The 27199-nt window shown below is 39.0% G+C and overlaps 2 protein-coding genes across 3 annotated transcripts in view; one reads left to right on the top strand and one right to left on the bottom strand.

Annotated features, from left to right (window-relative positions):
* AGXT2 (alanine--glyoxylate aminotransferase 2) lies at positions 1 to 14750 on the top strand. The gene is made up of 14 exons (XM_042875212.1): positions 1 to 40; positions 689 to 774; positions 1100 to 1284; positions 1590 to 1713; positions 2992 to 3086; positions 4184 to 4277; positions 5328 to 5421; positions 6364 to 6464; positions 6993 to 7085; positions 7866 to 7998; positions 8640 to 8728; positions 9686 to 9835; positions 10854 to 10952; positions 12404 to 14750. Exons 1-14 carry the CDS (start codon positions 1 to 3, stop codon positions 12512 to 12514), a joined length of 1494 nt encoding a protein of 497 aa, XP_042731146.1. The 3' UTR covers positions 12515 to 14750.
* The window catches only part of DNAJC21 (DnaJ heat shock protein family (Hsp40) member C21), a 16621-nt gene continuing 2529 nt past the window's right edge, over positions 13108 to 27199 (bottom strand). Inside the window, exons 3-12 of one of the 2 annotated variants that reach the window (XM_042875210.1) lie at positions 26953 to 27073; positions 25470 to 25592; positions 20874 to 21178; positions 19369 to 19523; positions 18970 to 19057; positions 18553 to 18711; positions 17915 to 17954; positions 16046 to 16236; positions 15621 to 15696; positions 13108 to 14902 (exon numbers count right to left, since the gene is read on the bottom strand). In XM_042875210.1, coding sequence (XP_042731144.1) covers positions 14738 to 14902; positions 15621 to 15696; positions 16046 to 16236; positions 17915 to 17954; positions 18553 to 18711; positions 18970 to 19057; positions 19369 to 19523; positions 20874 to 21178; positions 25470 to 25592; positions 26953 to 27073 — 1423 coding nt within the window. In that variant the 3' untranslated portion in view covers positions 13108 to 14737. The remainder of the gene's footprint in view (positions 14903 to 15620; positions 15697 to 16045; positions 16237 to 17914; positions 17955 to 18552; positions 18712 to 18969; positions 19058 to 19368; positions 19524 to 20873; positions 21179 to 25469; positions 25593 to 26952; positions 27074 to 27199) is intronic. The other variant, XM_042875211.1, reaches the window with a different exon arrangement.

The raw sequence follows: 27199 nt of genomic DNA on the forward strand, positions 1-27199 counted from the left end.
ATGGCGGGCGGGCTGGGGCGCGGCGGGCGGCTCGGCGGCGGTGAGGGAGCGGCTGCGGGAGAGGACGGGCGACGATAGCGGCGAGCCGGGGGCTGAGGTGGAGCTCGTCCGCAGGAGCGCAGCTCCGAAGCTCTGCGAGCCCCGGCGGGGGCTGGGGCGGGATGTGGGTTCTTGTGGAAGCAGAGCTTGTCGAGACTTACGGGTCATTTATTCATTTATTCATTCATATTTTCTGAGCGGCTGGTACCTGGTTTATTTCAGGGAGCTTTATTTCTCGTTCCTCCAGGTTTTAACGTGTGTCAGGGGCACTGAAAAACGAAGGTGTCCCGTTCTGCGTTGGGGTGCAGAGAGAGCGCCTTGAAACTACAGCTGTGTGCGGGTGCTGTGCCACCTTGCTCAGAGCTGCTCTGCAGCCCCGGACAAAAGGGCTCTGCTCATGCTGCTCCTTGACGAGAGCTGTCAGAAGCTGTTTTTTCCTTCTCCATCAGAAATAAGACACATTTTGCCTTTACAAAAACGGAGTATTTAAGTAATTTTCTTCCGTCCGAAGGAAATATCTCAAAAAAAAAAAAAAAAAAAAAAAAATTGCTTTAATGGTAGCCTGTGTGTTCTGTGAGCAAGCTTATTGAGAAACTCTTTCAGATGTGCACTTTGATTCCTGCTTGATAATTCTGCTACTGTTTTGCAGTTGTCTTTAGGCAGCAGAAATGGAAAAGTTCTGTGTCCATGCGGGCAAAAATGCCTCCTTGCAACTTTGTACCTGAAAAATACCAAGTAAGTCACACTGCGCTTGAATTTATGTAAGACTGCAGTATGAGCTCTGAGTGATAACCTCACCTGCCATGAATAGTCTGTCCATCAAGTAGGACCTGGAGAATTTTCTTGTTTATTAGAACTATAGTCATAACCCAGAGATGCATTTGTGCAGCATCTCCACGATTTATGGCTAAATTGTTGGTTTGAAAGACTTAGTGGATAAGTAAGCATAGAACAGCAGTCTTGGTTCAGAAAGTTGGTTGTATATTAAAATTCTGTTCTATGAACAACCACTGCATCTTTAGAATGCATGAACAGATATTGACTTTTTTATTCCCCTCAGTCATATCCATATGAACACATGCTGAAGATTCGTGAGCAGAATATCGCTCCTTCCCTGCGAATGTATTACAAGAAGCCTTTGTTGCTGCATCAAGGACATATGCAGTGGCTGTTTGATTATGAAGGACGAAGATATCTTGATCTCTTTGCTGGAATTGTTACTGTCAGTGTTGGTCACTGCCATCCGTAAGTATGTTACTGATTGATTTCCAGAAATGCAGTACAAAATGCAAGAGAAATACTTCTGATGGCTTTGTTCATCTCAGGCACTGTGAGCCGAAAGTCAGGGTATAATTCACTGGATTTTTGTGTATTACATAGTTGGGTCAATTTCCACAATATTTTGAATAATTCATTCATTTATTTGCTCATCCAGATGGCAGATGCAGCCATGTCTGGATTTTCAGCATAGTAATGGAAGTAGGGATGTATGTGCTTGCATACATGTGTGTTGAATTAAAACCCTGTGTCTCTTCTTGTGCTACCTGCAGGAAGGTAACTATGGCTGCCCAAAAACAGCTTGCTTGCCTTTGGCATACCACTAATATTTACATGCATCCATCAATCCATGAATATGCTGAGAAGCTAACTTCACTTCTTCCAGATCCACTTAAGGTACTTCACTTCTGACAGAGCAGGGGTGGGAATCGGGGGTGTCTGTTTATTAAATGGAAATATTTATTATATACATAAATGAGAGCCACAGTATCTGCTAAGGGAAATCCTCTTCACAGCCTTTCAGGTAAAGAGAACATGATGAGCTTCTAGACTTTATCTGTAGACTCACTCAGATGTAGACAAGTGTAATAAACCAAGCTCCTGCTGTTCTGCTTGAGTCTTTCTCTCCAGTGAACACTCTGAAAGGATGATGCCACTTTAAAAATGACTGAAGGAACTGAAATGCTGTTAACTGTTGTTACATGTAATTATCTTTAACTGGATCTTGCAAAAATTATAAGAGCAATGTATTTGACTGCATCTTGAGTAGTGATTTTTACTGCTATTTAAGTAAACAAACCACATGAATGTCATGTATCACATTCACAGAATCAGTAGGAAAAGTACTGTGATTTTTTTCAGGTAAAAGAAACCAGTCATAAAATGAAATTTGGTTACTAGAGATGTGTGAAGCTATTGCAGTCTTAGAAAATGGAAGAAGAGCATTAAAAATAAATGAATGTAAAGCATCTGCATAGAATAAGCAGTGAAGTATCTCAGACTCCTCTGAAAATAAAATTTAAAAGCTGTGCTTCCTGAAAAGAGGTGTAATGAAGAGACTGGCCTAGATTGGGGCTCATTAAGGACTGATTTCGAGAAGAAGCAGAGACTCCTTGCTTGACAGGAGACTCCAATCTACCCATTCAGTTAATGGTCTTCCCGATGCCAGCAACTCTGTGATTCTGTGAAACAAGGAGGACAGCTGAAAAGTGGGGGAAATCAATAAAAGGGAAAACAAGGGAAAAAGATCCCCTTAATTTTCATTTGCAACTAATAAGCAAATTATTTACACCTCTTCTTCTCTGTTGTTGTGTCTCTGTCTTTGACTTGTAACTGTTGTACAAGGGTAGTACACAGCTGTTTTTACCTGTGTTAAAGTTTTTCAGTTGGTCAGCTCAGTTTTACCCAAACACTTTCATTTTTCTCATAACCATTGTTACATCTTAGATGTGAGATGGAAAACCTGAAGTTTCCTGGCATTAAAGATTTCTGTATTGTCTCATAGTAGATAGACCATCTTGATCATCATTCCCATCTGTAGTCTGTGGGCAACACGAAGTTTACTGCAGTGGCATCTCTTTGTAGCAGTGAAAGTTTATTCCTCGTAGTGTTACGAAGTGACATCTAAGCAGATTGTGGTTGTGCACTATACTGACCCTAAGCATTCTTCTGTAGGTGGTTTACCTAACCAACAGTGGGTCAGAAGCCAATGATTTGGCCATGTTCATGGCAAGATTATACACTCGGAACTTCGATGTCATCTGTTTCAGGTAATGCGATTGTCTTAATCAAGCTACCTGTGTGTGTAGTTGGTTTCTGTATGCCTAAAACAAAAAAAATAATGGAAATATCTAACACCAGATCTGCTGAGGACACTCATTGGACAAAGAAATAGATCAGTTGAGTATTTAGTGCAGGACATTAGGACTCGTTTGCATAGGAAACACAAGGGGCAATTTCTGCTTTTCTTATTTAGCTCAGGCTGTACCATGGTGGACCTCCATTCAAGGTCAGAGCAGTCCTCAGCAATTGCTGCTTTCCTCATTTGTTCCGACTCTGCTCTCATCTATGGGAGTTCAAAGGTACCTCTGAAATAGCAGTGCGGTGAACCACAGCAGGGAACTGATCTGGCTGAAAACTATCCCAGATGAAAGATCTTCTGGTTTTGTTTGTTTTGTTGCCTTATATTTCTGCCAGATCCCTGAACCACAGTTCACTGCACGGCTACACAAACAGTTCTTCTGACTTTAACTACAGTGGTAGTGCAGAGGTGAGGGCTACGTAAGCACCAATGTAAGCAATTCTTTTACTGTGCTTCCAGACAGCCACAGTTAATAGAATAAAAGGCCATTTTATGAAGAGTTATATTTTTCTTCCATTCTGTTCAACAGAACATTGAGTGTCTACCTGGCTTATATATTCTGCATAATGAACTTCTGATTTGTGTATAAAACTAGCAATAAACTTCTATATAGTTTAATGATCGGCAGTATCTGTTTGAGAGAGCAGCAGTTCCTGTGATTGAAAGAACACAGATGTTTACTCTGCAAGGTTCTGGTGCTGCAGAAGAACTCTGTGAAACACTTACGTAAAAGCTTTCTGAATTGCTACCAGTTCAAGTCCTCGTACTCTTGTCTTTGTGAACACACCTCACAATTACAATGTGTGAAACTGCAGGAAACCGATATAGATGGGCAGTTGAGGAACTTTCAAAAACTGAGCAAAAAAAGGCAGTCTGAATCTTCTTGTTCAGAGTGTATCAGTAAGCAGTTTTCCCAATAATTTGTAGCTCAGAAACATGCCTTCTCAAAACTACAGTCTCTCTTTGGAAGTGAGAAATGTTCTTGTACTTTGTCTGTTTGCACAGAGGAGCATACCATGGAGGCAGCCCTTACGCACTGGGATTGACGTCTATCGGTTCTTATAAACATGGTGTTGCCAATGGCATTGGCTGTTCAACAGTGAGATTATTTTTTTCTTAATATAATAATAATAATCTAAGTAAATAGAAATGTATTTGAACATTTCAATGATTAGTAAGTTTCTGTCTTCAAAGTGCTTAACAGTTACTGATCACATTACACATGTGCTCCTGCAACAAGAACTGGAAGCCGGATGCTCCATGTAGCACTTATGCTAATTTAGATTTGGGACAATCATAACACAAGTTATCATGATTTACAGAGCTTTGTTTTTTGCTTGGTACTATCATGGAAGTTCAGCTATGTGCAAAGTAGTAATAGTCAAGACTTTTTTTTTTCATGTTTGCTTTGGCAAATCTGTGCAAAGCTAATTTCTGATGATCTGAAGATGATACTGCCCAGGAATGAAAATGAACCCATCCTTTATGTCAGCAAGAGAAGAGAGATATCTGTTACTGACCATTGAAGAAAAATGGCAATAAGTTATATCTGTGCCCTTGAGAAGATGAGAATGGCTCTCTGATTACCAGAAGATAGCATTGGATATTCCAGTCTGAACTGGCAGTAGAGCCACAGCATGAGCTCTAGGAAGGCACCTTTAGAGCAGACTCGCAGTCTGGTTCACTAGATGAAACATTCCATGTCTTCAGGCAACTCATCAGCGGGATTAGAAGGCAGGAATTCCCAGTTTTCAATCTGCTGTAATATCAGCCTGCCAGTACTTTGCAGATTTTGTCATAGTTTAGATTATTAAAGTTCTTATTAGATTATTAGGTTATTAAAGTACTACTGGCAACTCTGACAACGCTGCCGTTAGTCTTAGGTAACCATAAGGGCTGACTAACTCAAAGAGCAAATGAAAGGAAGCAATGGATTGAATCACTACTGCAGGAATACCCATGTGGAGGAATTTTGATATTATTTTATGAGCGTTCTTTGGACAAGTCTCTGGAAGTAGATATTCATTTTAGCAGTGGTTTTTGTTGTTGTTGTTTGTTTATACATTTGCTATTTCATTAGAGTCATCCTCAGGTATGATTAACATATCTCTTAGAAAGCTGTCATCAGATATTCCTTTTATCTTGACAGACAATGTTACCAGATGTTTTTCGTGGTCCATGGGGAGGCAGCAATTGTAGAGATTCACCAGTGCAAACTGTTCGAAGATGCAGCTGTTCTGAAGGTTGGTAAATGGTAAAAAGTATGAGTATTTTAGATTAGAGAATACCTGGGGGCTATAGGAGTAAGGTGTATGCTCAGATTATTGTTTAGGTTGTATCTACCTCCACCAGAAAGATGGTCATTCCTCATCAGGCCTCTGGTTAGGATTTGCAAGGGTTTTTAAAGTAAATGTTGCAAAAACCTCATGTACCTGCTTCACACAGGAAAAATGTTGGTCATACGCTCAAATTTCCTCCCAAAATCCTATTTCTAGCATTTTTCATGATCAGCTCTGATATTCGGGATCCTGTGGAACTCAAACCTTCGTACATCGGAAAGAACAGAAATGTTGGTTGTGTTTCATGCATGTCATACAGTGTGGAAGCTCCTCTACTGCTCTCCTTTTGGTAGTAAATTCTGTATTTTTTTCCACCATGTCAGTAGGCGTTTTTTGTTGTTTTAATTCACTTGCATATAAAATATTCTCTTCTTAGTTTTGCCCTCTGTAGTGATCAGGAGGATTAGCTATACTACTTGCTCTATTCTTCGTTACAGCATAGACTGATATGCAACTGTATTCTCCAGAATCCTGGTACCTGCACTAACCTAATGATTCCCTATGCCTTATGCTGGCATTTATTAACCCCTGAGAAAATGTTTACTTATTTCTTCTGCTGATGTGAGTGATTCAGAAACACTGTCTCCAACGTGCAGATTACTTAGTTGTGTTATATGTAAAAAGTCTGGCAGCTTTGCCAGTATCTAAACTAGCAGTCTTTGGAGTATAGTTTATGAGAAAATAAGGGGTTCTTTCCTGTAAGATTTAGAATTTTTTATGTATTTGGGAGGTGATATTTACCATATAGTCAAGTAGTACTTGTAGATTAGATGTGCAGTTTCATGTGTTGATGCTGCTTCTACCACTTTAAGTAAATGGTCTTTAAAATATTTTCCCTCTAAACAGGTGTATGTCATGCAAACGAACAGTACATTGAACAGTTCAAAGATACTCTGAACACTGCTGTGCCAAAGACAATAGCTGGATTTATTGCTGAACCAATTCAAGTAGGTAGTTTGCCATTTCTCAGTTGCTGTAGCGCATAAAGTTTAACTCTGCTTTTACTTACTAAGCCCTGATCTAAGGAGCCGTTGCCTTCTAGGTATGGAGTAAGATTTCTGATTAAAAAGAAAACTGGGAACGTGAACAGAAATTGAGGAAACAGTATTCTAAACAACTTTACCAAAGAAGGGATGTCAGTTAGGTTTCCCACCAATCTGTTTATGTCTTTCTCAGTGCACAGGTTTTCAAGGTACTTGTTTTGGCAGTTTATCTTCAACCCATTCTGTTTTACAGTGATTGATTTTACGCTGTGGCCTCACAAACATTTATACAAGCACAACTCACTGAACAGGATACTACCCAATGGGATGGGAATACGTGACCTAGCAGTTTCAATGCTGAAGCCAGAAATTTGAGACAACAGTCTTGCTATTACCTGAGGGCTGCTGATTTTTTTCTCACTGTAGGATAATCACCCAGCAAAATTCCTGTTTCGTTTTCTGTTCCTGAAGACGTTTTTTTTTTCTTGGCAGGGTATTAATGGAGCTGTTCAGTACCCAAAAGGTTTCTTAAAGGAAGCTTATCGGCTAGTACGGGAAAGAGGAGGTGTTTGTATTTCAGATGAAGTGAGTGTTTTGACCTAAAAACTCTGAAGTTTTGTCTATCTCTGTAAGTCTTCTGAAAATCCACCTGAAGGCAAACTGGAACTCTCTAAATAAGGGAATTGACAAATATTTCATAGATGAAGGATATCACAGTGCCTTTTTTCAAGGCTCCTGGTTTTTAATGCCTTTATTCTGCACTGTGGTATTCTAATAATTTTAGACACAGGTAAGGCTTGTAGCAGGCTTGAATCTTTGGGTTTTAGAGTAGCATAGAGTAAATTTACAAAAACATGCAGTTAATAAATGCCAGCTGTGACCTGGCTGTTGTCACAATAGCAGTCTTTCTTACAAGTGTTGTTGGAGTACGTGAACTCTAGAAAGGGTTTATTTTGCTGTTCCTCTTCAACCATTTATCTAAATGAAATTCGCCTGTTGCCATACTGGTGAACTCTTGGGACTGTGCTACTTGCCTAAGGTAGAATAGATCAACAGAAATAGGATTGCTACTTTGAAACATGCTAACAATTGTGTTTCCTCTCCTTTTTTAAGTGGATGCTGCAGTGTGTTTGTACATCTCAACCGTCCTATGATTGGTGAGGTGTTAGCTATTCCATTTGCGAAAGAAAAAAACAAATTATAGTAAGTAGTATTTTGTGTAAAGCTACCCAAGTAAGGATCTTACTGCAGCAGTTGATTCTAGGCGTGCTTGCAGATCAGCAATGATAGAAAGAAAAGAAAAATGAACTGTACTGTAAAATGTGAGAAGATAACGGGGATTTCTCTGGGTTTTTCCTTTGAAAGGTACAGACAGGATTTGGACGGACAGGCAGCCATTTCTGGGGATTTCAAACGCATGACGTAGTCCCTGACATAGTTACTTTAGCAAAAGGAATTGGTAATGGCTTTCCAATGGCAGCTGTTGTTACAACAAAAGGTATATTCATTCTGTTCTGCTAAAGATCAAAATAGGGCACATACGTAATATACGGCACAATAATTACTTACTGGAGAGGTGCATGTTCTTTATTATTAATAAATCTTAATAATTATTAATTATTAATAAATCTTGGTCTCAAGCTGTTTTCTGAGGTGAAAGAGTTGGGTTCTCAATTTTGTATGATTTTATCAAGTGCTGTGCTATACCAGTGTCAAGATTTATTTGAACGAGGTTAGCAGTATAACTAAAGCAGAGATAACCTTGTGAGTCATGGGTAGAGATGGTAATAGATCCTGGAGCTCCTCTCTGAGTGCACCATTTTAATGATTAATGCACAATAAGTAAGGCAGCATGTTAACTGACTACTTGATTCATATGAATAAATCTGGTGAGGAACGTTTGTAGGTGATGCCCTAAGGCAACAACTAACTGTTAAGTGTGATATTAGCTTTGTGTTTTCCTTTTTAAGTCCGTCTTTACAATCTGGTCTCTATAATGTTTGCAATATATTACAATCTATCATTTCACTCACTTAGAGTCAGGATAGGAGCACAGCAAATTTTTAAGTTAAAGTAGGTAACTGTTGTTACCAAATGTAAAGAAACTGTAAGACTAATTATTATATTTTTTTCTTTAAGAGATTGCAAATTCTTTGGCTCAAAACCTTCACTTCAATACCTTTGGAGGAAATCCTTTGGCCTGCGTAGTGGGATCTGCAGTTCTTGATGTAAGGAGAGTGTTGTGCTTTTTTTGTAGCAAAAGATAGATAAGAAATGCTTGCATTTGTTCTTACTGTAAAATTGTATGTCAGCAATTTTACAGCTGTATTGAATTTATCAACATTCACAAGCATTATTTGTACATAGCTATAGTACCCTGTGTGAAGGGGGAAAAAATTTCATTATCTCCACCGCAAAATTCCATTCCTTTTGCAGGAATATGAGTCATCTGTAATGTCATCTTTTAAGTAAGTCAGAGCCTGTATCTGGAACAGATAGACATAGATAGACAGCAAGAAGATGGTCAGAATTAGGAAAAATAAAATGCAATGAAGGAAAAGGAGACAGGAGAAAAAAAGTAAACAAAAGCAAGAAAACAAGAGGGAAAAACACTCATGTGAACTTCTAAAATTGTATTTTTTGTTTTCACTCATGAATTTTCTTAAAGCACATTTTAAGTTTATAAAATGATTTGCACATGTCAGTGCTGATAGCTGGCAGCATGTCAGAACTTTGATTAAAAGTGGTCTTTTTAGAGTAAGGAGTGCATTTAAAAGAATTAAATCACCCAAACTTTACTAAAATGCTGCCTCGTACACAGAGGTATATTATGTCAAGTTTTATTCTTTCCATATTGCTGGAGAAGGAGTTAAAGTATCTATGGCAAGATTATGGAGGCCAAGTATTTTTCACCTATGATTATTTGTGAGCATGAATTAGTAAAATATTATGATTGTTGAGAAATAAATAAAACTTGCAAAAGAACAGAGGTTCAGTTTTAACCTGATGCCACCTGATTAAGTGGAAGAGAGGAGAAATTTCAGTACTGTAGCAATGAAGGAACACAGTGTGCAAATCTGTGAGAGAAAGTGAAATAAACATAAGGTCACCAATCCAAATGGAGATTAACCAGAGGTGAAGGAAGCTTCTCTTGTGGCTTTGTCATTGTATGTCTTTTTTACCAGGCTATTGAAGAAGATAATCTTCAAAAAAACAGCAAGGATGTGGGAACATACATGTTACTAGAGCTTGCTAAACTACGGGAGAAGTTTGAGATTGTTGGAGATGTCCGTGGCAAGGGACTCATGATTGGGATAGAAATGGTGACAGATAAGGTTGGTGATTTACTTTATACCTTCTGACTTACGGTGCCATTGCAAGTTTTATTTCAGCTGAGATGAAATGTGATAATATGAAGATTTTATCTTAAATACTAATGATGGAGTGAGAAAACACTGTTCTGGCTAAAACTGAGCTAAAACATTCTGGCATTTCAAGTATTTCACAAGTTTTAAGTAAACAGTGACTTGTGCACTTCAGTTACATAAATTCATCATAGAAAGCAGATCAATTATCATAGAATCAGTTAGGTTTGAAAAGACCTAAGGTCAAGCCCAGCTGGTATCCCAGTACTGCCAAGTCTACCACTAAACCACATCCCTAAGCACCACATCCGCGGCTTTTAAATACCTCCAGAGACAGTGCTGCAGCCTGTTCCAATGCTTCCCTTGAATAATGATTTTTTTCCTGGTATCTAACCTGAACCTCCCCTCGTGCAACTTAAGGCCATTCCCTCTTGTCCCATCATGAGTTACCTTTCAGGAGAGGCCAACCCCCACCTTGCTACAACCTCCTTTGATGTCACTGCAGGCAGCAATGAAGTCTTGCCTGACCACTGTTAGCTAAATAACCCAAATTCCCTCAGCCACTCCCCACAAAACCTGTGCTCCAGACCCCTCACCAGCTTTGCTGCTCTTCTCTAGACACACTCCAACTCCTCAAAGTCTTTCTCATAGTAAGGGTCCCCAAACTAACCACAGTATTCAGAGTACAGCCACCAAGTGCCAAGTCCAGGGGGACGATCACATCCTTGCTTGTATTAGCATGTCATTGGGTTTCTTGGCCTCTGTTTGCTTGTGTTCAGCCAGCTGTCAGCCGGTGTCTCCAGGTCCTTTTCTTTTGGGCAGCTTTCCAGCTACTCTTCCCCTAGCCTGTAGCATGGCAGTTACTTTATGCAGCTGATGTTTTCGGCCAGAGATAGCGATGGGATTTATTGGAAGAACTGGAATAATACATTTTTTTCCTGGAATTAATTTAGAATATCCTAGTGAGCTTACTGTTCACATTCCATAGGACAGTCGCCACCCTCTTCCATGTGAAGAAATCAATCAAATCTGGGAGGACTGTAAAGACATGGGTGTTCTGATCGGCAGAGGAGGACTCTACAATCAGGTATCGAACTTCTGGTTAAATTAATTTTAGTTTAGTAAATGAACTAGAAAACATATATATTTAAAAGCTCTCCCTGCTTAATTTTTCTTGGTTTGCAGAACAGGCAGGAGCTGTTTGTTTCCTTTTAAAGTGGGATGAACTTCCTTCAAGCTTGCAGTATTCCTTTGGAAGGACAATTTAACTTAGAAAAGCAGGATAGTATAATATATGTTAATTAGAGGAAATCAGCAATATTCAGGTCTGCTAATCATTTGTTACTGTTGGAGTTATAACCTGATCTGGTGACAGAGAAACAAGTTTATTCTTGCTAGTTCTTTCATTCTAGAGAGCTGATAATATTCTATCTGGATGTTGATATAAAAAATAAATGTAAAGAGAGCTCGTAGCAGCAAATTCAGCAATACAGCACAGAAGTGAGAATTGCAACCAAATGGGCATCAGCCACTTGAACATACATTATGCTGCACTCATGGCTCCGTGCCACAAGTTTCTTAGAGCGTGCAGATTAGTAACAGACTTTGGGATGGTAGGTCAGTTAAACCCTCAGAGCAGCTTTTCTATGAGATGGGTACACGGCTAGAAGAAGCTGGGCACTGCCTCTGTCATCTCATAGGCTTCCAGTCACAAACCAGAAGACAGGTTGTATGCTGCAGTTCAGTGTAGTAAAATCTGATTCTGCTCATGGGATTGCTCTTTGCCTGGGAGCATTATCTGAAGTCAGCCTCAGCTGAAGTGGGGGAAGAAAGCCCATTATGTGCTTTCTGCATATAGTCTGCATACAGAATACATGGACAGAAAAACTTAAAAAGAAAGTTTAAGATTCTTACTCAAGTTAAATGACTTTGTAAACATTATACTACATTTGGACTATTAGAACCTAATTTCTTACTAAATTGCACTGTGCATATATCCCTTCCTGATCAACATGCAATCCTGATCAACAAGCTACACTGATCTAAGTGAAAGTTCGCTTTTAGTGATTCTCTTCAAAACTTACTGGAAAGCCTTTCATATAAAAGAAAAATACCTGACAGCAGGTTAACACAATGCAGGGGACTTACCATTCTCAGTAAGTACTGTTTCACTGTGGCAAAGTTGCTAGAAAGGAAAAAAATACCCATTTTGTTTCATCTGGCTCTTAGTACAAATCCATCTAAGGGTGGATGTTCAGGCTCCACCTAGAGTAACAGATACAATCTACTCCAGTCAGCTCTCTTTTGAAAACAGTTGATCTGTCCCTGGAGCAGAGGGGGCATTAGAAGCAGCAGTCAGTGCCTCATTTCAGGGTGTGTTTTTCAGAGGCCTTACTCCCAGCACTGCAGCTCTGTATTATTTTTCATTGTTTTGGTTATATTGTTTAGCAGGGGATGGTGCTAACCTAGATGGGCTGCTAGAACAGGTGTTCTTTGCATACGATCTTAAGGTTGTCTTTTCTTTTTCTTCCTCTTCAGACATTTAGAATTAAACCCCCTATGTGCATTACTAAAAAGGATGTTGACTTTGCTGTTGAAGTAATTCATACTGCACTAGAGAAACACACGGGAAAAGCAGCTGGAAAGTAGTCTTGTTTCTTTACGAGATGCACGTCGGACCTGAGCCTTGCTGTCCAGACTCTAAAGGAAGCATAGTCTAAAGATAAAATACTTGTCAGCATCATAAGACTACTGTTACAGAACCAGACTTAAAAGAATGCTCTCTACCCCATTTTATCAAAATACAGGTATTTCAGTTGCCCTCAACAAGGCAACAGGCAATGCTAGAGGTTGGGAATGGTCAAAACACAATAGTTTATTTCAGCTGCTCCTTGTTCCTTACTCTTCTACTGCTGCTTTTCTCTCACTGGTTTTCTACGCTCCAGCAGAAGTTCTCTAGCAGGCTATAGTCCCCTTGGGTGAGGTTACAGGTTATTTGTTCCTTTGTTCCAGCTTTGTTCCTGCTTTGTTCCTGTGTCTCCTTTGCTGCCATTTCTTACCTACATTTTCAGCAGAGGCAATACAAACTCTTGCTTGATTGAACGTTGGCATGTGGTGGGACTGCTGCAAAGCCAGCTGTGACCAATACAGGGGAGTCCCTGACCACCTCTTCCACGGCGTCACCTCTGCAGCTACCAGTGCCTTTTACACTCAATTAGCATGAGCATACATAAAAACCAATATTTCATCATTGTTTTATTTTATTTAAATAACAAAAATAATCAACTGAAAAGTTTTTTTGCAGCTTAAGTCTTACCCCATAACATGAGATTTCACACAAAGTCACTCTTGGGCTAGGAAGCATTCTGAGCAGAATGTAACTGCGTGTCTCAAACAGAGCTAAAACTTTATCACAGTGATACAGTGTAATTACAACATTAAAAAATCTGTGCACACAAATTGAAAGTTTCTAATTATGGAAATTATTTTTAATGTCAAATCCAGTCATCATCCCCTCCAAAAAAACAAAAAACAAACAAAAAAAACACCTCTTTGCTTTTCTTCCTGCTGCTTTTTGATTTGTAGTTATTTAGCAAAGATAGGTGAAACAAAGTACAACTTTTCTAACAATCACTTTTGAAACAAAATTTTTGTTACCTTCTCCACTCTCCAATAAAAGTAGCATTGTTGTCTGTTAGCAAGAACTATACATTTGTCATTTTACTTTGATGAAAGTTTTAATGTTTGAATAATTTCTTGATCTAGTAGCAGTTCTGTTTCCACCCTTTTTTTTGATAAGCTGAAATGCCAGAGCAACTCAGGTAAGGCAAGAGCATTACATTTAGAAAATGCAATGAGAGAAATACAGAAAAAGCTAGGAGTATACTAAAAATACCATATCCCCAAGTCCTCCATGAACACTGGATTCTCTGACTTCACTGACTGCTTGTTTTGCAAAACTCTTTTGTTCACTTGCACTCCAAACTCAGGTGTTCATCTTTTCTTTTTGTTAAGTGTTATTCAGAATGAATTAATTACACACTTAAACAGAGACATAATACCAGTTCCCATTTTGTTTTTCATTAGGAAATCAAAACACATGTGGAGAGCAATCCATACCACCTGCCACTCTCTCCTCAATTGGCAGCATTGAGTGTGCATGTACCATGGGACAGAACCCCTGCGTGCAAGTCAACTCATACACATTAACACTGACACTTCAGCCATCATCCATTCCTTCCCACACTTATTCCAGGAAGGCTCATCCACAGGATTTCCCTCCCCAGTACAAACACCTTAGCACACATGGTCACGTACAAAACTAACAGGGACTGTCCAAACTGTAATTAACCAACTCTGACATCTTTCCCCTTTTGTCCGCTGGTTAACTTGAAGGGGACACTGAGGATGGTTACTCTTCCACTTGTGCTGCTCATATTTCATTTCTGATGGAAGATCAAAACAGCAGAGTCCAATCTTAGCCTCAAATAATTTTCTGTCTCTGTAAAGAAAACAACTGTGATGTGGTCAAATAATGTATTCCCTCTGCATAGTTACTCCATCCACACAAGTTTCAACAGGAATGCTAGGCAACTCTGCATCACTACTGCCCCTTCACCAAGACAGCTGTCAGAAGCGTAGGTCAAGTTCAGTCAGTAAAGAAAAAACGGTAAAAACAAGCAAAAGCAAAAATTGCTCCACGAGATAACATTCTCCTTGTTACATCTTCCAAATCTTCCTTTTTTTTTCTTTTTTCCTTTTTGTTTCTTCCACCAAAACCTGGGATTGCCTTCCCACTTTACCTTTGCACACTTTTCAATGTTTTAGAGAATTTTCTTGTATGATTCTAAAGACTGTCAGTGTAATAAAGTTCTATCTGTTTTTACGTTTCTCTTTTTTGCTTCTGGTGTGAACAGCTCCATTTACAGACAGTGCCTGTGTTGCTTTTGCATGTCCTGTTGCTTTTAGATGTTCAAACAGTTTATTTCGGGATGGAAATGTACAGTTGCAGGTTACACAGTGAATGGGAACTTCATTCTGAAAGATGAAAGAAAACAAACTGTTCACATCTGTACAAGATGTGTAATAAATACAATGTGTAATAAATAGAATACACCAATTGGCTCTACCTAGCTACTTGTAGAAGAATGAAATGTGACTAAATTGTTTGTTTCTCTAATTAATATCCTATTGCTGATTGGCAATTAAAATAGAATATTAAAAGCATAACTTTGTGAAACTTTAAGGAGAGCCAAGTAAAGCCAAGAATACAGCAGAAGCTTACTAACAGTAATTAATGAAAAAGATTACTTTGATCTCACGTCAGTAAACAAGACTATAAATATAATATTTTGAGTTTGAGGTATGCCGAATTTATGCCTTAGGTGTAGCTATTACAAGAGTTGTTCTTCTGGGAAGAACCAATATTTGGAAAGATGCAGACAGTACTGTCTCCCACCTGCCTGCTGAGAGCAGCCATCTTCAGATGTTTACATTTTTTGGTTTGAACTGCTTTGATAACTGAGTTCTAGCCACTCTCCTAGACCTGAAATTTAGCCCTGCACTTCTCTGCATAGACAAGAGCTGATGTTCCAGTGTCCTAAATACTAATAAAATCACAGAAAGAGAACCTATTATTATCAAAAAGTAAGTAGTAAACCAGAACAGAATTTGGCAACTGGAGGTAAAACAAACTTTTTTTTGTTTGTAATGACATGACCCTGTTTTTTTAAACAGTGTAAGTAATTCGACATACCATTGTTTGGTGTTCTGAAGATCCCTTAGCAGACTTTTTTGCATCCTTGGCTTTTTTACCCTTAGGCTTACTGCTGCTGACAGACAAAGAGAAACCAAGATTAGTGCACAAGAATATTCAAATTAAAGAGTGATTGCATTCAAGTCACTGTTCTTTCTTCACACAACCTAAGTGGTTCCAGCAAAATAGAAAGCCATGCGGCTTACGTGAAATCTCAAGATTCTGCTAAAGGATGAATCAGCTACTTGTGAATGATGCAGTGCTGATACGCAGTCTAATAACATTTCCAAAGTAAATCCTAACACTCTTTGTTCAGTACTGTATTTATGTAACTCTGATTTAGTGGAGTAGCCCTAAATTCACAGGTGAGAAAGATCTGCTTGTTACAGTATCAAACATGACATAAAATGACATGGTCAGCACACCTTTTCACTTCACTCTGTGCTTCATTCACTTGGCTATTATCTTCTGTAGCACTTGCTTCCTCTGTCACAGCACATCTTTGGTTATCATTTACAGACTGCTCAGCTGGACCACTGTCTTTCTCCACACAGGGCAATTCCTTTTTCTCAATTGTTTCCTCATCAGCACTTTTATCCAAAGAGTCCTCGTAAGTCTGTCCAAATAGAAGAAATAAAAGTTACTTGATGCTCATTAGTGACTATGCTTATCATCATTTACCTTAAAACATGAGTGTGTGGGGAGAACACACAAAACCATGAAGCCTCTGAATTTTACGCTGTATTTTCAGTGGGATTCCAACAAGCAAAATCTTCACTCCTCTCTTCTGAAAGATGAGACCAGCTGTGTTTTTAATTACACAAAGAGCTTGAACACAAGGCTCTATGTCACATCACATCATAATGGCTTTGTTTTTAACTTTGACTAACGTTTTCACTGGTTTCTGTGCCAGACATCTGTATTAGGACACTTAAGCCAAAATAACTGAACCGACTGAAGCAAAACACACTGTATCTTCCCTCCCTATCTTCTGGCTACCTTTTCCATGTATCAGAATCAGAGTCAACAACTGTTTAGTAAGAGGTCAATATCTGTGCATGTCTGAGGCAAAGCTCAATTTCCAAAAGTAGAATAAACGTAACACTGTGTTAATATGACTACATCTCCTACAGTAACTCTTGCAGACATAGATAGCTTAGCCACGTTTTCTCAGGTAGTTTTATCTCCAGGCAAAAAACCAAAGATCACAATAATTCTCAACTCTCGGTGAAGACTGATAGCAGATAGAAGTTACGCTTCTAGGATCTCTGCATAATAAAATTCCAGGTCAGTTATGTGAGTGTGCAGCCCACATTCCAGGCTGCAAAAAACCTAACTTCACATAACTGAAGGATGGGAGACAAGGTGCCTACACAGAACATTTATAAAGTAGATGAAAAAGAATTTCAGGGAAACTGAAAAGGAAGTGAAGAAGCCAGAGTTGGATAAGATGTTGATGGCCTGCATGGAAACAAGAAGGGCAAGCCAATACAACTTGGACAATGCAAAACCAACAAAGAGAAGCAAGAAAAATTCAGCTGATTGAAAGCCTTGGAGAAGTTTCTTGATAAGAGATGATGATGAGGAGAGGGCAGAGAAGGGGAACACATGAGACTAGAAGGGTTAGGCTGGGGAAAAACCCTGAGGCCATCCTGGAAAACATGCAAGATGCGGGATCTAGCGTATGTAGCTCAGTGGTTTCACGACTATGATTGAGTGATACTGAATAGGAAAGAAGTACAAGTAGGAAAGGATCATGCATGAGAAAGGCAGAGGGAGCAGTCTGCCCTGTGTGGTGTTCCTGACACTCAAGGCTGACACAGACATGCAATTCTTGAATCCCAGCCTGCTCCTGTCAGCACAGATCTGTTCTGTCATTCACAGATGGGATCCTGGAACATGCCAGATTGGCATTACTGGTGCCTGGAATGCAAGTGAGAGGTGGAGTGAATGGTGTTTGTTAGTTTCAGTAGGATGCTAATAAAGTTACTTTACAAACAGTACATTCTTCCAGGTCTATCAATCAAAGCAGAAGACCATCACCAAACAGTTAAGTCACTAATACATCAGAGCCACCGCTGGTCTTGCTGATCAATTCCTTGCATTCTCTCTCTGTCCATTCAATCTCCTTTCTTTACATTTCAACCCATAAGGTTTTTGGAACCTGCACCACATTTATTCTGTTTGTACACATGCTTCTCAAGTCAGGTCTGTGAGATGTATTACGATAATATATAAAACAAAATCACGTTGTAAATAAAGTTCTTTGAAATTCATTATGTCTGATTGCCTACCATCATTGTTTTCTGTTTCTTCTTCTGCTTCTTGGAGAGTCTGGAAAGGTAGGAATGTAAAATAGACTTTTTTAAAAAAGAAAACATTAATACAATTTCTAGAAAGGTATCAAATTATATTTTTCTTAACACTGTAACATGAGAGAGATAGCAGCCACAACTAGAAAACAATTCTCATCTGAAATGAAAGCAACACTTCTCATCATCTACTTACTGCATTAATAAAACATTTATTCTGCTCAGACTGAACTTAAAGATACTAAAAAGGCAGCTGATGTTACGTTTGGTCCATTCAAAGAATGGAAGTTGTACAACGTAACTTATTAAGTTCCATTCATTTTCAAGCACACTCATTTTCTACCTATGCCAGCATCCAACTGACAAAGAGCAGCATAACTAAACTGGTATACACTGGAACTGCACCAAGCTTCTCTGTTTGAAAAATATCCTACACATGAATCCGGACAAATTAATGTATGCATTTTATTGGAACTCCAATACAAAGAAATATTTTAAATTGGCACAAAACTGTGAGTTCCAATACAACAACTAATCCAGTCAGAAGCTCCCTCTGAGCTCAGAGATTTAATAAATCATAACTCATAATAAAATTTAAAATAATAAATAATTTTAAGTACTTCTGTTTGGGCACCTCTCCTGTTTCTTCCTCCTCTTTGGTATGCATTCCATTCACATCATCTGAAGACGCAGGAAATTTCTCTTCCTCTTCTTCCAGTTGCTGTCGTAACAGTGCTACCATCTCCCGATGCTTCTTTGATTTTTCATGATTCTTCATGCTGTGAAGATTATTGAATAGTTACTGCAGGTATATTTGAGTAAATACTGTTACACTCACATATAAATTAACAAAAGGGCCATTATTTATCACTAGTAAGAATGGAAAACTTTGCTCTGATAATGCCTCAGCTGGAAAGAAGACATTATTATGCGAAGCTAAAAAGTTCTTACAATGCTTGTTAAAAAGTTGCTTTAAAAAAGCAATGCCTTCCCCTACCACTGCTGAAAAGTTTCCAGCTATATACAGACACACTTACGCTTTCTCAGTTTTTAACACTTTGTCACAAGCAGGGCAGTAGAGATCATCAGCATATTCAGCTTCTTCAGCCACATCATTCAGTTTGTCTGAAGAAATCAATGGGATCGAAGAGACAAAGTCAGAAGAGCAATCTTCAGGTTAGTTGCTATTAAAAGCCCCAGGAAACAGTCACAACATTGACATTCAGCTCCTTCACTATTTAATGCCTTAACTAACTAACGGCTAATGGCTTTACATCTTCTCATGTTCGATGGAAAACATCAGACACCCAGCTTCTAACCTGGCACACCAGCGTTGGAGACAGGGGACGTTCACCACATGCACCTGGGGTTCCAAGTGCAGTGAGCCAGTACTCACACTGAACAATTCATACAGCTCACACCCCCACGCCGCATACCTTCATCGCCTTCTTTTGTCTCCTGTCCTTCCAATTCAACTTCAGCATCTGATCCATCTCCGAATTCCTTCTCATACTGTGCCTCCATCTCTTTCAATTCTTTCTCCAGATCTGACATAGTTATCCAACTCTGCTCTTTATACTGTTCAGCAAGCCTTTAAGTAGAAAAATACAGTAATTTCTATGTGGTATTTATTAGATTGGAATTACAGAAACAGTATTATTTAAAAGATAGCTTGGTCTTCTCTGGTACTTCAGGTGGAAATTTCTGAATTTATTATGATGGAGCAAAGAACTGTTTGTAGGGCACGGAAATCTGAGCAGGTAATTTACGATGCCAGTGGTCACACTGACACTGCTAGTAAGGAGATATTAACGTAAGCGGATCCTGCTTAAATTTCATGCAGGAAATGTACGAGCACATGGTAAATGTCAAGCTCACAACAGAGGAAGTCAGCTCAACCTTAAAGGTACTTTAACTGCTTTTACCTGCTGTAAGATCCAAACCAATGAACAGTGCAGCAATGCAAAAATAACTAGCAAATTACTGCTTGGCTTTGTGTTACAGAGGTGTACCCAGTTTTCCTAATAACAAGTGTGATCCAAGCTACCAGTCAGTGCACCACAGTACAGGTGAATTTTCTACAGCTGGGTCCTGAGTACAGAATTATTAACCAGTTTGTCAGTGAACACATGCCTCAAGCTTCATTCTTCTCCCAGGAAACAAACCAACCAACCAACCCCAAGCATTATGTCTAATACATGTATTTCACATGTATGCAAATTATTATGATTTTGATGAATTTAATTATTTTAATTTTTATTTAATTATTAAATAATACTTATTATTATTAAATTTATTTTTAATTATTTATTTACAATTTTAATTATGATTTTAATGCTACAAGAGTGCAATTTCAAGACAATTAAGTATTTAAGCTTAATTGTATTTGTTAATTGAATATTTCCTCTTATTTCAGATAAAAATTACTTCTAATTTGAAGAACTTCTGCTCAGACTGGCAGGCTCCCATTCATCTACTTTACATTTCATGAAAAGCAAAAGCCCTAAACAGTGCATTCAGTCCACTAAAAGGGCCCCCTCTACCAAATTAAAAGGAAAAGCAAGACTACATTTGTTTTTCATACATTCTTTTTAGCAGATAAAGTTCCAAGGCAAATGAAGCTGGTAAAAGTCTAGGTTGTCATAGTCCTGTTCTGCTTCACTCCCCAACATACATTCTTTTTTCCTTAGATCTTCCCTCACACGCTGGCTTCTGTGCTATTACAGCCAGTAATGCAGTGCACAGGTTATTCCCTGATTTTCTGGGATCTTTCTTTTCATTTAAGAACAAATAAAAAGGTTTGACTTGAAACCAAAACTAATGTAGAAAATGGTCAAGAATTGTTAAAAGAGCATGTACAGCTACCAGTGTAATCATATCATGGTAGACATTGATAGTTTCTCCAGGTTTAAGATAAACATTTCCTTCCATATTTACATACTTGGCTTGTTTGAGTTTTTGCTGCCTCCGAATTTCCTCTGCTTTCCTAAGCTTTTCTGCATTCTGTTCTTCTACAAGTTTTCTGTGAGCTTGTACTCTTCTGTCCCTTTTACGAATAAAGGCTACTAGCTGACGGACTAGTTCATTCCTCTCTCTTTTTGCCTTATCTCTGGTTTTCTTGTTCTCTTTTTCCATGGCTCGTTTCTCCCAGCGGTTCGATGCTTGTCGTGTGTCATATTCTTCTTTCCAAGCAAAGTTTTTCTGAGTACAGAAACTCTGCCAATAGGCATAGAAAGGGTGGACTATCTGTTAAAATAAAAAAATTAAAAATTCAATGAGTCACCTTATTAGGGGGAACATGGAAAAAAAACTTACCAAATAACTTAGGACTTCTGTGTCTTCCTTATAGGCAAAGATTTTTACCCAGAGTATAAGTAAATCTCCACAAGGTTTACAGAAGTCTCTAACACCATCTTTAAAATTTCACACCTTCTCAAATCAACAGCCTTCCAAATGCCTATTTCTAAAAACATATCCCCATATAGGATTGGATCGTGCTAACAACAGTGCCAGATACTTAACCTTGCTGTACTTTTCCTTTCAAAGCACAATTGGAATGAGACATTGTGTAAATAAGCACATACTGTGAACAGCCACCCCATCAAATTACAATGAATATCTCCATACATTTCCAACAGCAGCCAACAACCAGTACACAAAAACCAACCAAAAAAAAAAAAAAAAAGCAAACACATGACAGTGTTTCTTCCCATCATATTCCATCTGCTTCCAGAGAAAGTGAGAACATTTAATAACTCCAGTCAATTTCTCCTTCATTAATGCTTTTCTTTTTTTTAATGTATCATATACAATATCACGAAGCTGTGACTTTCAGTTTAATGAGCATTTGTGTGAAGATGCACTTAATCCTGTTTTGTTGTACTACATAACTGCAGGTAAAAATGATACCCTCTAGCTTTCACATTAGAAGAAGCAGTAAATCATCTTTCCTTATTCTATTTACTACTCATGAGTAAACACCAGAAAAAGTGAAGTGACATAATGACTTTCTTTTCACAGAATCACAGGGGTTGAAAGGGACAACTGCAGATCATGTAGACCAACCGGCATTAAAGCAGGTTCCCTAGAGTTGCATAGGAAAGCATCCACGTGGGTCTTTAATATCTACAGAGAACCTCTCTGTGCAGCCTGCTCCAGTGCTCTGTCACTCTCCAACTCCATAATCTTTTTCTCATTTTCAGATGGAACTTCCTGTGTTGCAGTTCTTGTCTGCTGCCTCCAGTCCTGTTGCTAGCCACCTCCAAAAAGAGCCTGGCTTCATCCACTTGACATCCAACCTTCAGATATTTCTAAGTGTTGATAAGATCCCTTCCCAGCTTTCTCTTCTCCAGGCTGAAAGCCCCAGGTCTCTCAGCCTTTACTCAGAAGGGAGATAAGGCCCTAAATCATCTTTCTGGTTCTCTGCTGGTCTCTCTCCAGAGTTTCCCTGTCTTTCTAGAACAGGGGAGCCCCCAAGTGGACACAGTTCCCCAAATGTGGCCTCACCAGATGTCATGGTTTTATGTGTTCTGTTTTTTCGGGTTTCAGTATTCCAATCAAAACATCATGTAGTGTAAGGGGTATTAAAGTGTTATTGCCCCAGTTCCAGGTACCTGTCCCTGTACATTACAGCAGTCACAGGATCTGGCCCTTCTGGGTGGGGGCGCTCTCTTGCTGCCTTGCAGTGGGTGCTGGAGAGTGCTTTCCTAGCCGTTCCACGCTTTTCGGGTTTGACTGGGTCCCGGGAACTCTCTCTCCCATCTTGTCTGATTTATTAGTCTCAATTTCAATTAAATTGTATTATATTATCTTGCATTCTGGTGTCATAGTAAAATAAGTTTTCCTCCATAGATTGTTGCTGCTGTTCTTTTCCTCCCTTCTTTCCTTCCCATGTTGTGGGGCTGGGGTGGGGAGGGAAGGGCAGGGGCCTACTGCCCCCCTGTCACAGGCATAGATTGACCTAGTCAACTCCGTGACACCAGAGCAGAGCAGAGTGGTTGTATCATGTCCCTTGATCTGCTGTCCATGATCTTTCCAATGCACCTGAGGAGGCCATTAGCCTTCTGGGCCACAAGGGCACACTGCTGGCTCATGGCCAACCTGCTGTCCACCAGGACACCCAGGTCTTTCTCCACCAAACTCTTTTCCAGTCCCTAACCTGTACTAGCATACACAGTTATTCCTCCCCAGGTGCAAGACTCTATACTTACTCTTGCTGAACCTCACCAGGATCCCCTCCATACATCTCTGTATTCTGTCCAGGTTCTGCTGAATGGCAGCACAGACTTCTGGTGTGCCAGCCACTCTGGTTCATATCATTTTCTTTTGTATTATTTTGTTCCTCTCCAAATAACTCCTAACCTTCTGCATTTTTGCATATTTGGGAAACATTTTTTTTTTTTTTTTTAATTACTCATCTCATTAAACTTTCTTTTTACTACATCCTGCACACACTCCTTTACATCCCTGCATGCACTGCTGTTTTTGTATTTCTGGATACTTCACAGAAAAAGTTCTGGACTTCAACATAACAGCTTAACAGGTCTCCTATTAATATTTCTTCTCCTTACAGAGGTACAACTATTAACTCCTCAACACTAATTTCCAATGACCCATCTATGTGTGAAGGCTCAAGGCTGTGGCCTCTAGCAGATAAGTAGCTATGCAGTTCTTCTCTGCTGTCACTAGAACCCAGCTTTATATGCCCAACAATGTAAGCAGTGATACACTATTCAGATTTATGCTTCAAAATGAGAGAAAGTGAGTAAGCAGGATGCAGAGCCATCAGCTGATGACAGGAGTGAACTATCGATCCCGTCATCAGCTTTATGAGCTATGAGATGTGGCCACCTGAATATAAGCTCCTGTCCTGCCAGTCTCCTGGACACTGTAAAGCACCTCACGTTGGACACTCGGGTCGTTGCTTACTACACATACTCACAGCTGACTGTGTTTCTACATAGAATTGCTCTACAACTAGTCTTGTGAAGCCTTGTTAAGTCATGGACTTAAGAACATATTCCTTGTCTGCCTGGCACTGATTGAGTCACTTCCCAAACCTCCTGCAAGTTAACTCAGAAGGCTGGATCAGAGAACATTCATGTCACAGACCCTGAAGTCTTGATCTAGCTTCTGTAGTTCCTTTCTAAATCTCTTTTTCCTTCTCCCACAGTACCTTTACTAAACAGGGAAGTGGGTGTACTACAACGCTGCTATCTTCCAACCATATCTTTGAATATAAGGTAAGAGAGATAATGCCTTTCCTGGTTAAATGAAGCTATTTTCCATGATATAATTCAAAGAATCACTTAATCCCACAAATAAAAAAAAAAAAAAAAAAAAAAAAAGAGGAGTATTCTGCTTCCACAACTGCATGAACAAGGCAGATGTCTAATGATGATGGTGCCAGAATTACAGCTGATTTTGCAGCTACTAATTGTCAAAAGTAGTTTCTGGTTTATAGCCATATCTATTCTACAGTCTTGACATGGGAAGCTCCCAAAAGATGTTCCAAGCTCAAGTTGTGAACAGATGGATCTTAGCAATTGTAGACACATTAAATATATGCTTCCTGGGAAAGATACTGATTTGTTAAGCCATTGTGTAATTTTACCTGAAATTAAAATACCCATTTGGGCATCTTTAGTGTCAAACTAACTAATTGTTTCTAACTCCAACCAAGGTTCATACCATCAAAATTTCTCATTTGTGAGGTATATATCAATTCAAATTTCATAAATAATCAGTTACACAGTATACTACTACTAAAAATGAAGGGAGAAGCGGGAAGCTAGGCAGAATACTTATAAGTCTTGCTACTGTGTAGTTAATAACCAGGAAAATAGCTATTATAAAAAATAATTGGTAAACTAGATGGGCAGAATTTATGTGTCCTCTAAGCATTTGTCTTTTCCTGCATCCCAAAAGCAGACATGCATTATTCTGAAAATTAAATCTTACTACAGAATAACTGTAGATGACAGGAGTGCCATAGCAGGAGCTCACATGGCAGGTCAACTACAATGTCTCTCCTTTTCAACAGGCATTTACGTAGTAAGTGAGTCTTTGTTTCCATAAATGAAGCACAATACTATATGTGTTATTTAAAAAAATAATTTCTAATATCCTTTGCTGTGACCTATGTTGCATTAAAACACTGGTGAACTATTCTGTTTACATCTTGTTGAGAATGCTTGTTGCTCTGTTTTTTTTTCAGGCCTTGCATCAGGCACACTGCACTTAAGTTTCACTGGCATAACTGATGATTAGCCCTTCAAAATTTTGCTTGACAGCTTACCAATAAAAATCTGACTGCTAATATAGTCCAACAGGAAACAATGATTCTGATTCATCTAAATGTTATGAATCACAATGCAGGCTCCACCTGTACGGTACTGTTACTACAGTAGAAAAGACAGTAGAAATGTGGTTTTGTATTTGCCTCAGAAGTCACCCAAGAAGTTTTTCTGTGCTTTCAGTGTGAGACAAAGTAATGACAGCCATGCTACTTTTAGTTCAACATTATACTTGCTCTTACCGTGTCATAATCACTGTGGGAATACCCAAATGTAGGGAATTCTTCAATATCTTCGTGAGTCATATATTCCATCTCCTCTTTTGCAATTTGCTCAAAAACATGTCGGTAGACTGTAAAGAATCCCTGAAATTTTAAAAGAAGTAAATCATTATTTGTTCAATAATAAATGTACAAATGCTCAGTTACAGTAAGTAGTGTTTCTTTACAGAACATTCAGAAAAAAACTGCAGCTCTGCAAAGCAATTCAAAATGAGGGAAAGGTCTTGTAAGCACTCGCTAGTCTTTCTCACACCTCAAACAATCCATACCCAAATCTAAGTAAAAAAATAAACTCACTTACAGCATGCAGACGATGTTGACTAGAGTCTGGTTACACATTACGACGCCTTGAGGAAGTTCCAAATACAAAATTTACTATGCCATACCCCAACTATATCTTTACTTTTTAAGTTAAGATGATGCTGACTTACTCCTACCATAATAATACACGGACAGATGGGGATTTTCTCTGGCAGAAGTCCTCCTAATCGCCTGGAGCTTTTTAAATCATGAGTATCTTAAAATACAACACAAAATTAAATTTTTGGAAGCTCACTTCCCTCAAGCACCACTATCATTTTTCCTCAGCTTAAAGCACTCCAGCTTGTGAAAGACATTTCCAAATATTCGCTATTGCAAAGCACTGGAATGCTTCGCTACTTAATGGACATAAATAATACAGACATATTTTGGAGTTGCACAGTTCAGTAAGGAATTACAAGTAAGTAATTATCAGACAAAAAACAGTAATCAAAGCTTGTCCAGGCATCAAGCACAGGATTTGTATTTGTGCGAAAAACTGTTACTATCACCTGTGCTCAACAATACCATGCACAGCTTCCCAATGCTAAGCAAATGCTGGCATTTGTCATAGTTTCAGCTGGGATGGAATTGTATTCTTCAGAGTGTCTGGTATGATGCTGTTTGGTTCTAGGAGAACAATGCTAATAACACAGTGTTTACAGTTCCTGCTAAGCAGTGTTGTACAAAGCCAAGGCCTGTAGCAGGAAAGGGCCCACGCAGCTGGGAAGGAACAGAATTAGGACAGCTGACTTAAACTGGCCAAAGTGATATTCCATATGATATGGCACAAGTGGAAGGTGTTTTAAAGGGGGTGGCAGTTCATCTCACTAATTCCACTGCTTGGGGGGCTAGCTGGGAATTGGCTGGGGGATGGTAAGCTACTGCTTGTGCGTCACCTTATAGATATTATATACATCTGCCTATCCACCCAGTCACAACTATTTTCCTTTTTTTAATTAGTAGGTAGTTTTATCCCAAGTCACAAGTTCTACTTTGCTTTTTTATTATTCTCTCCCCCATCCCACTGGGAAGAGGGATGTGAACAAACAACTGTGTGCTGCCCAGCCACCTGCTGGGCTAAACCACAACATTTTTCAAAAAATTTAAATTGATTTTTTAAAAAGATGAATTAGTTCCCTACCTTTTCATCATCTCCATACCCAGAGTAACAACTAACAGTGAAATAGCGCAGCAGATCCAAACTATCATCTTGATAGTCCCCATTCACTCCCCTCAGTAGAGCTTCCCTGTGGTTATCATACCTGGCAAAAACCAATAGTGTAAAGAAAATGAATACTCTCCAATAACAATAAAACACAAGTAACGTGTAAAAGCACGTGTACTGCTTCACATTTGCTGTGCTGGGAAGGAGGGTCATCAGCAGTTTA

This window comes from Lagopus leucura, unplaced genomic scaffold (genome assembly GCF_019238085.1).
Source record: "Lagopus leucura isolate 7727_CA_CO unplaced genomic scaffold, USGS_WTPT01 Super-Scaffold_100014, whole genome shotgun sequence".
Classification (NCBI taxonomy): Eukaryota; Metazoa; Chordata; class Aves; order Galliformes; family Phasianidae; genus Lagopus; species Lagopus leucura.

Excerpts from the sequence above, each read along its gene's own strand:
- AGXT2 (XM_042875212.1), top strand. The coding sequence starts at position 1 with ATGGCGGGCGGGCTGGGGCGCGGCGGGCGGCTCGGCGGCG. Across the intron at positions 1,714-2,991 it reads TTCTTCCAGATCCACTTAAG|GTGGTTTACCTAACCAACAG; the intron begins GTACTTCACTTC and ends ATTCTTCTGTAG. Across the intron at positions 3,087-4,183 it reads TTCGATGTCATCTGTTTCAG|AGGAGCATACCATGGAGGCA; the intron begins GTAATGCGATTG and ends CTGTTTGCACAG.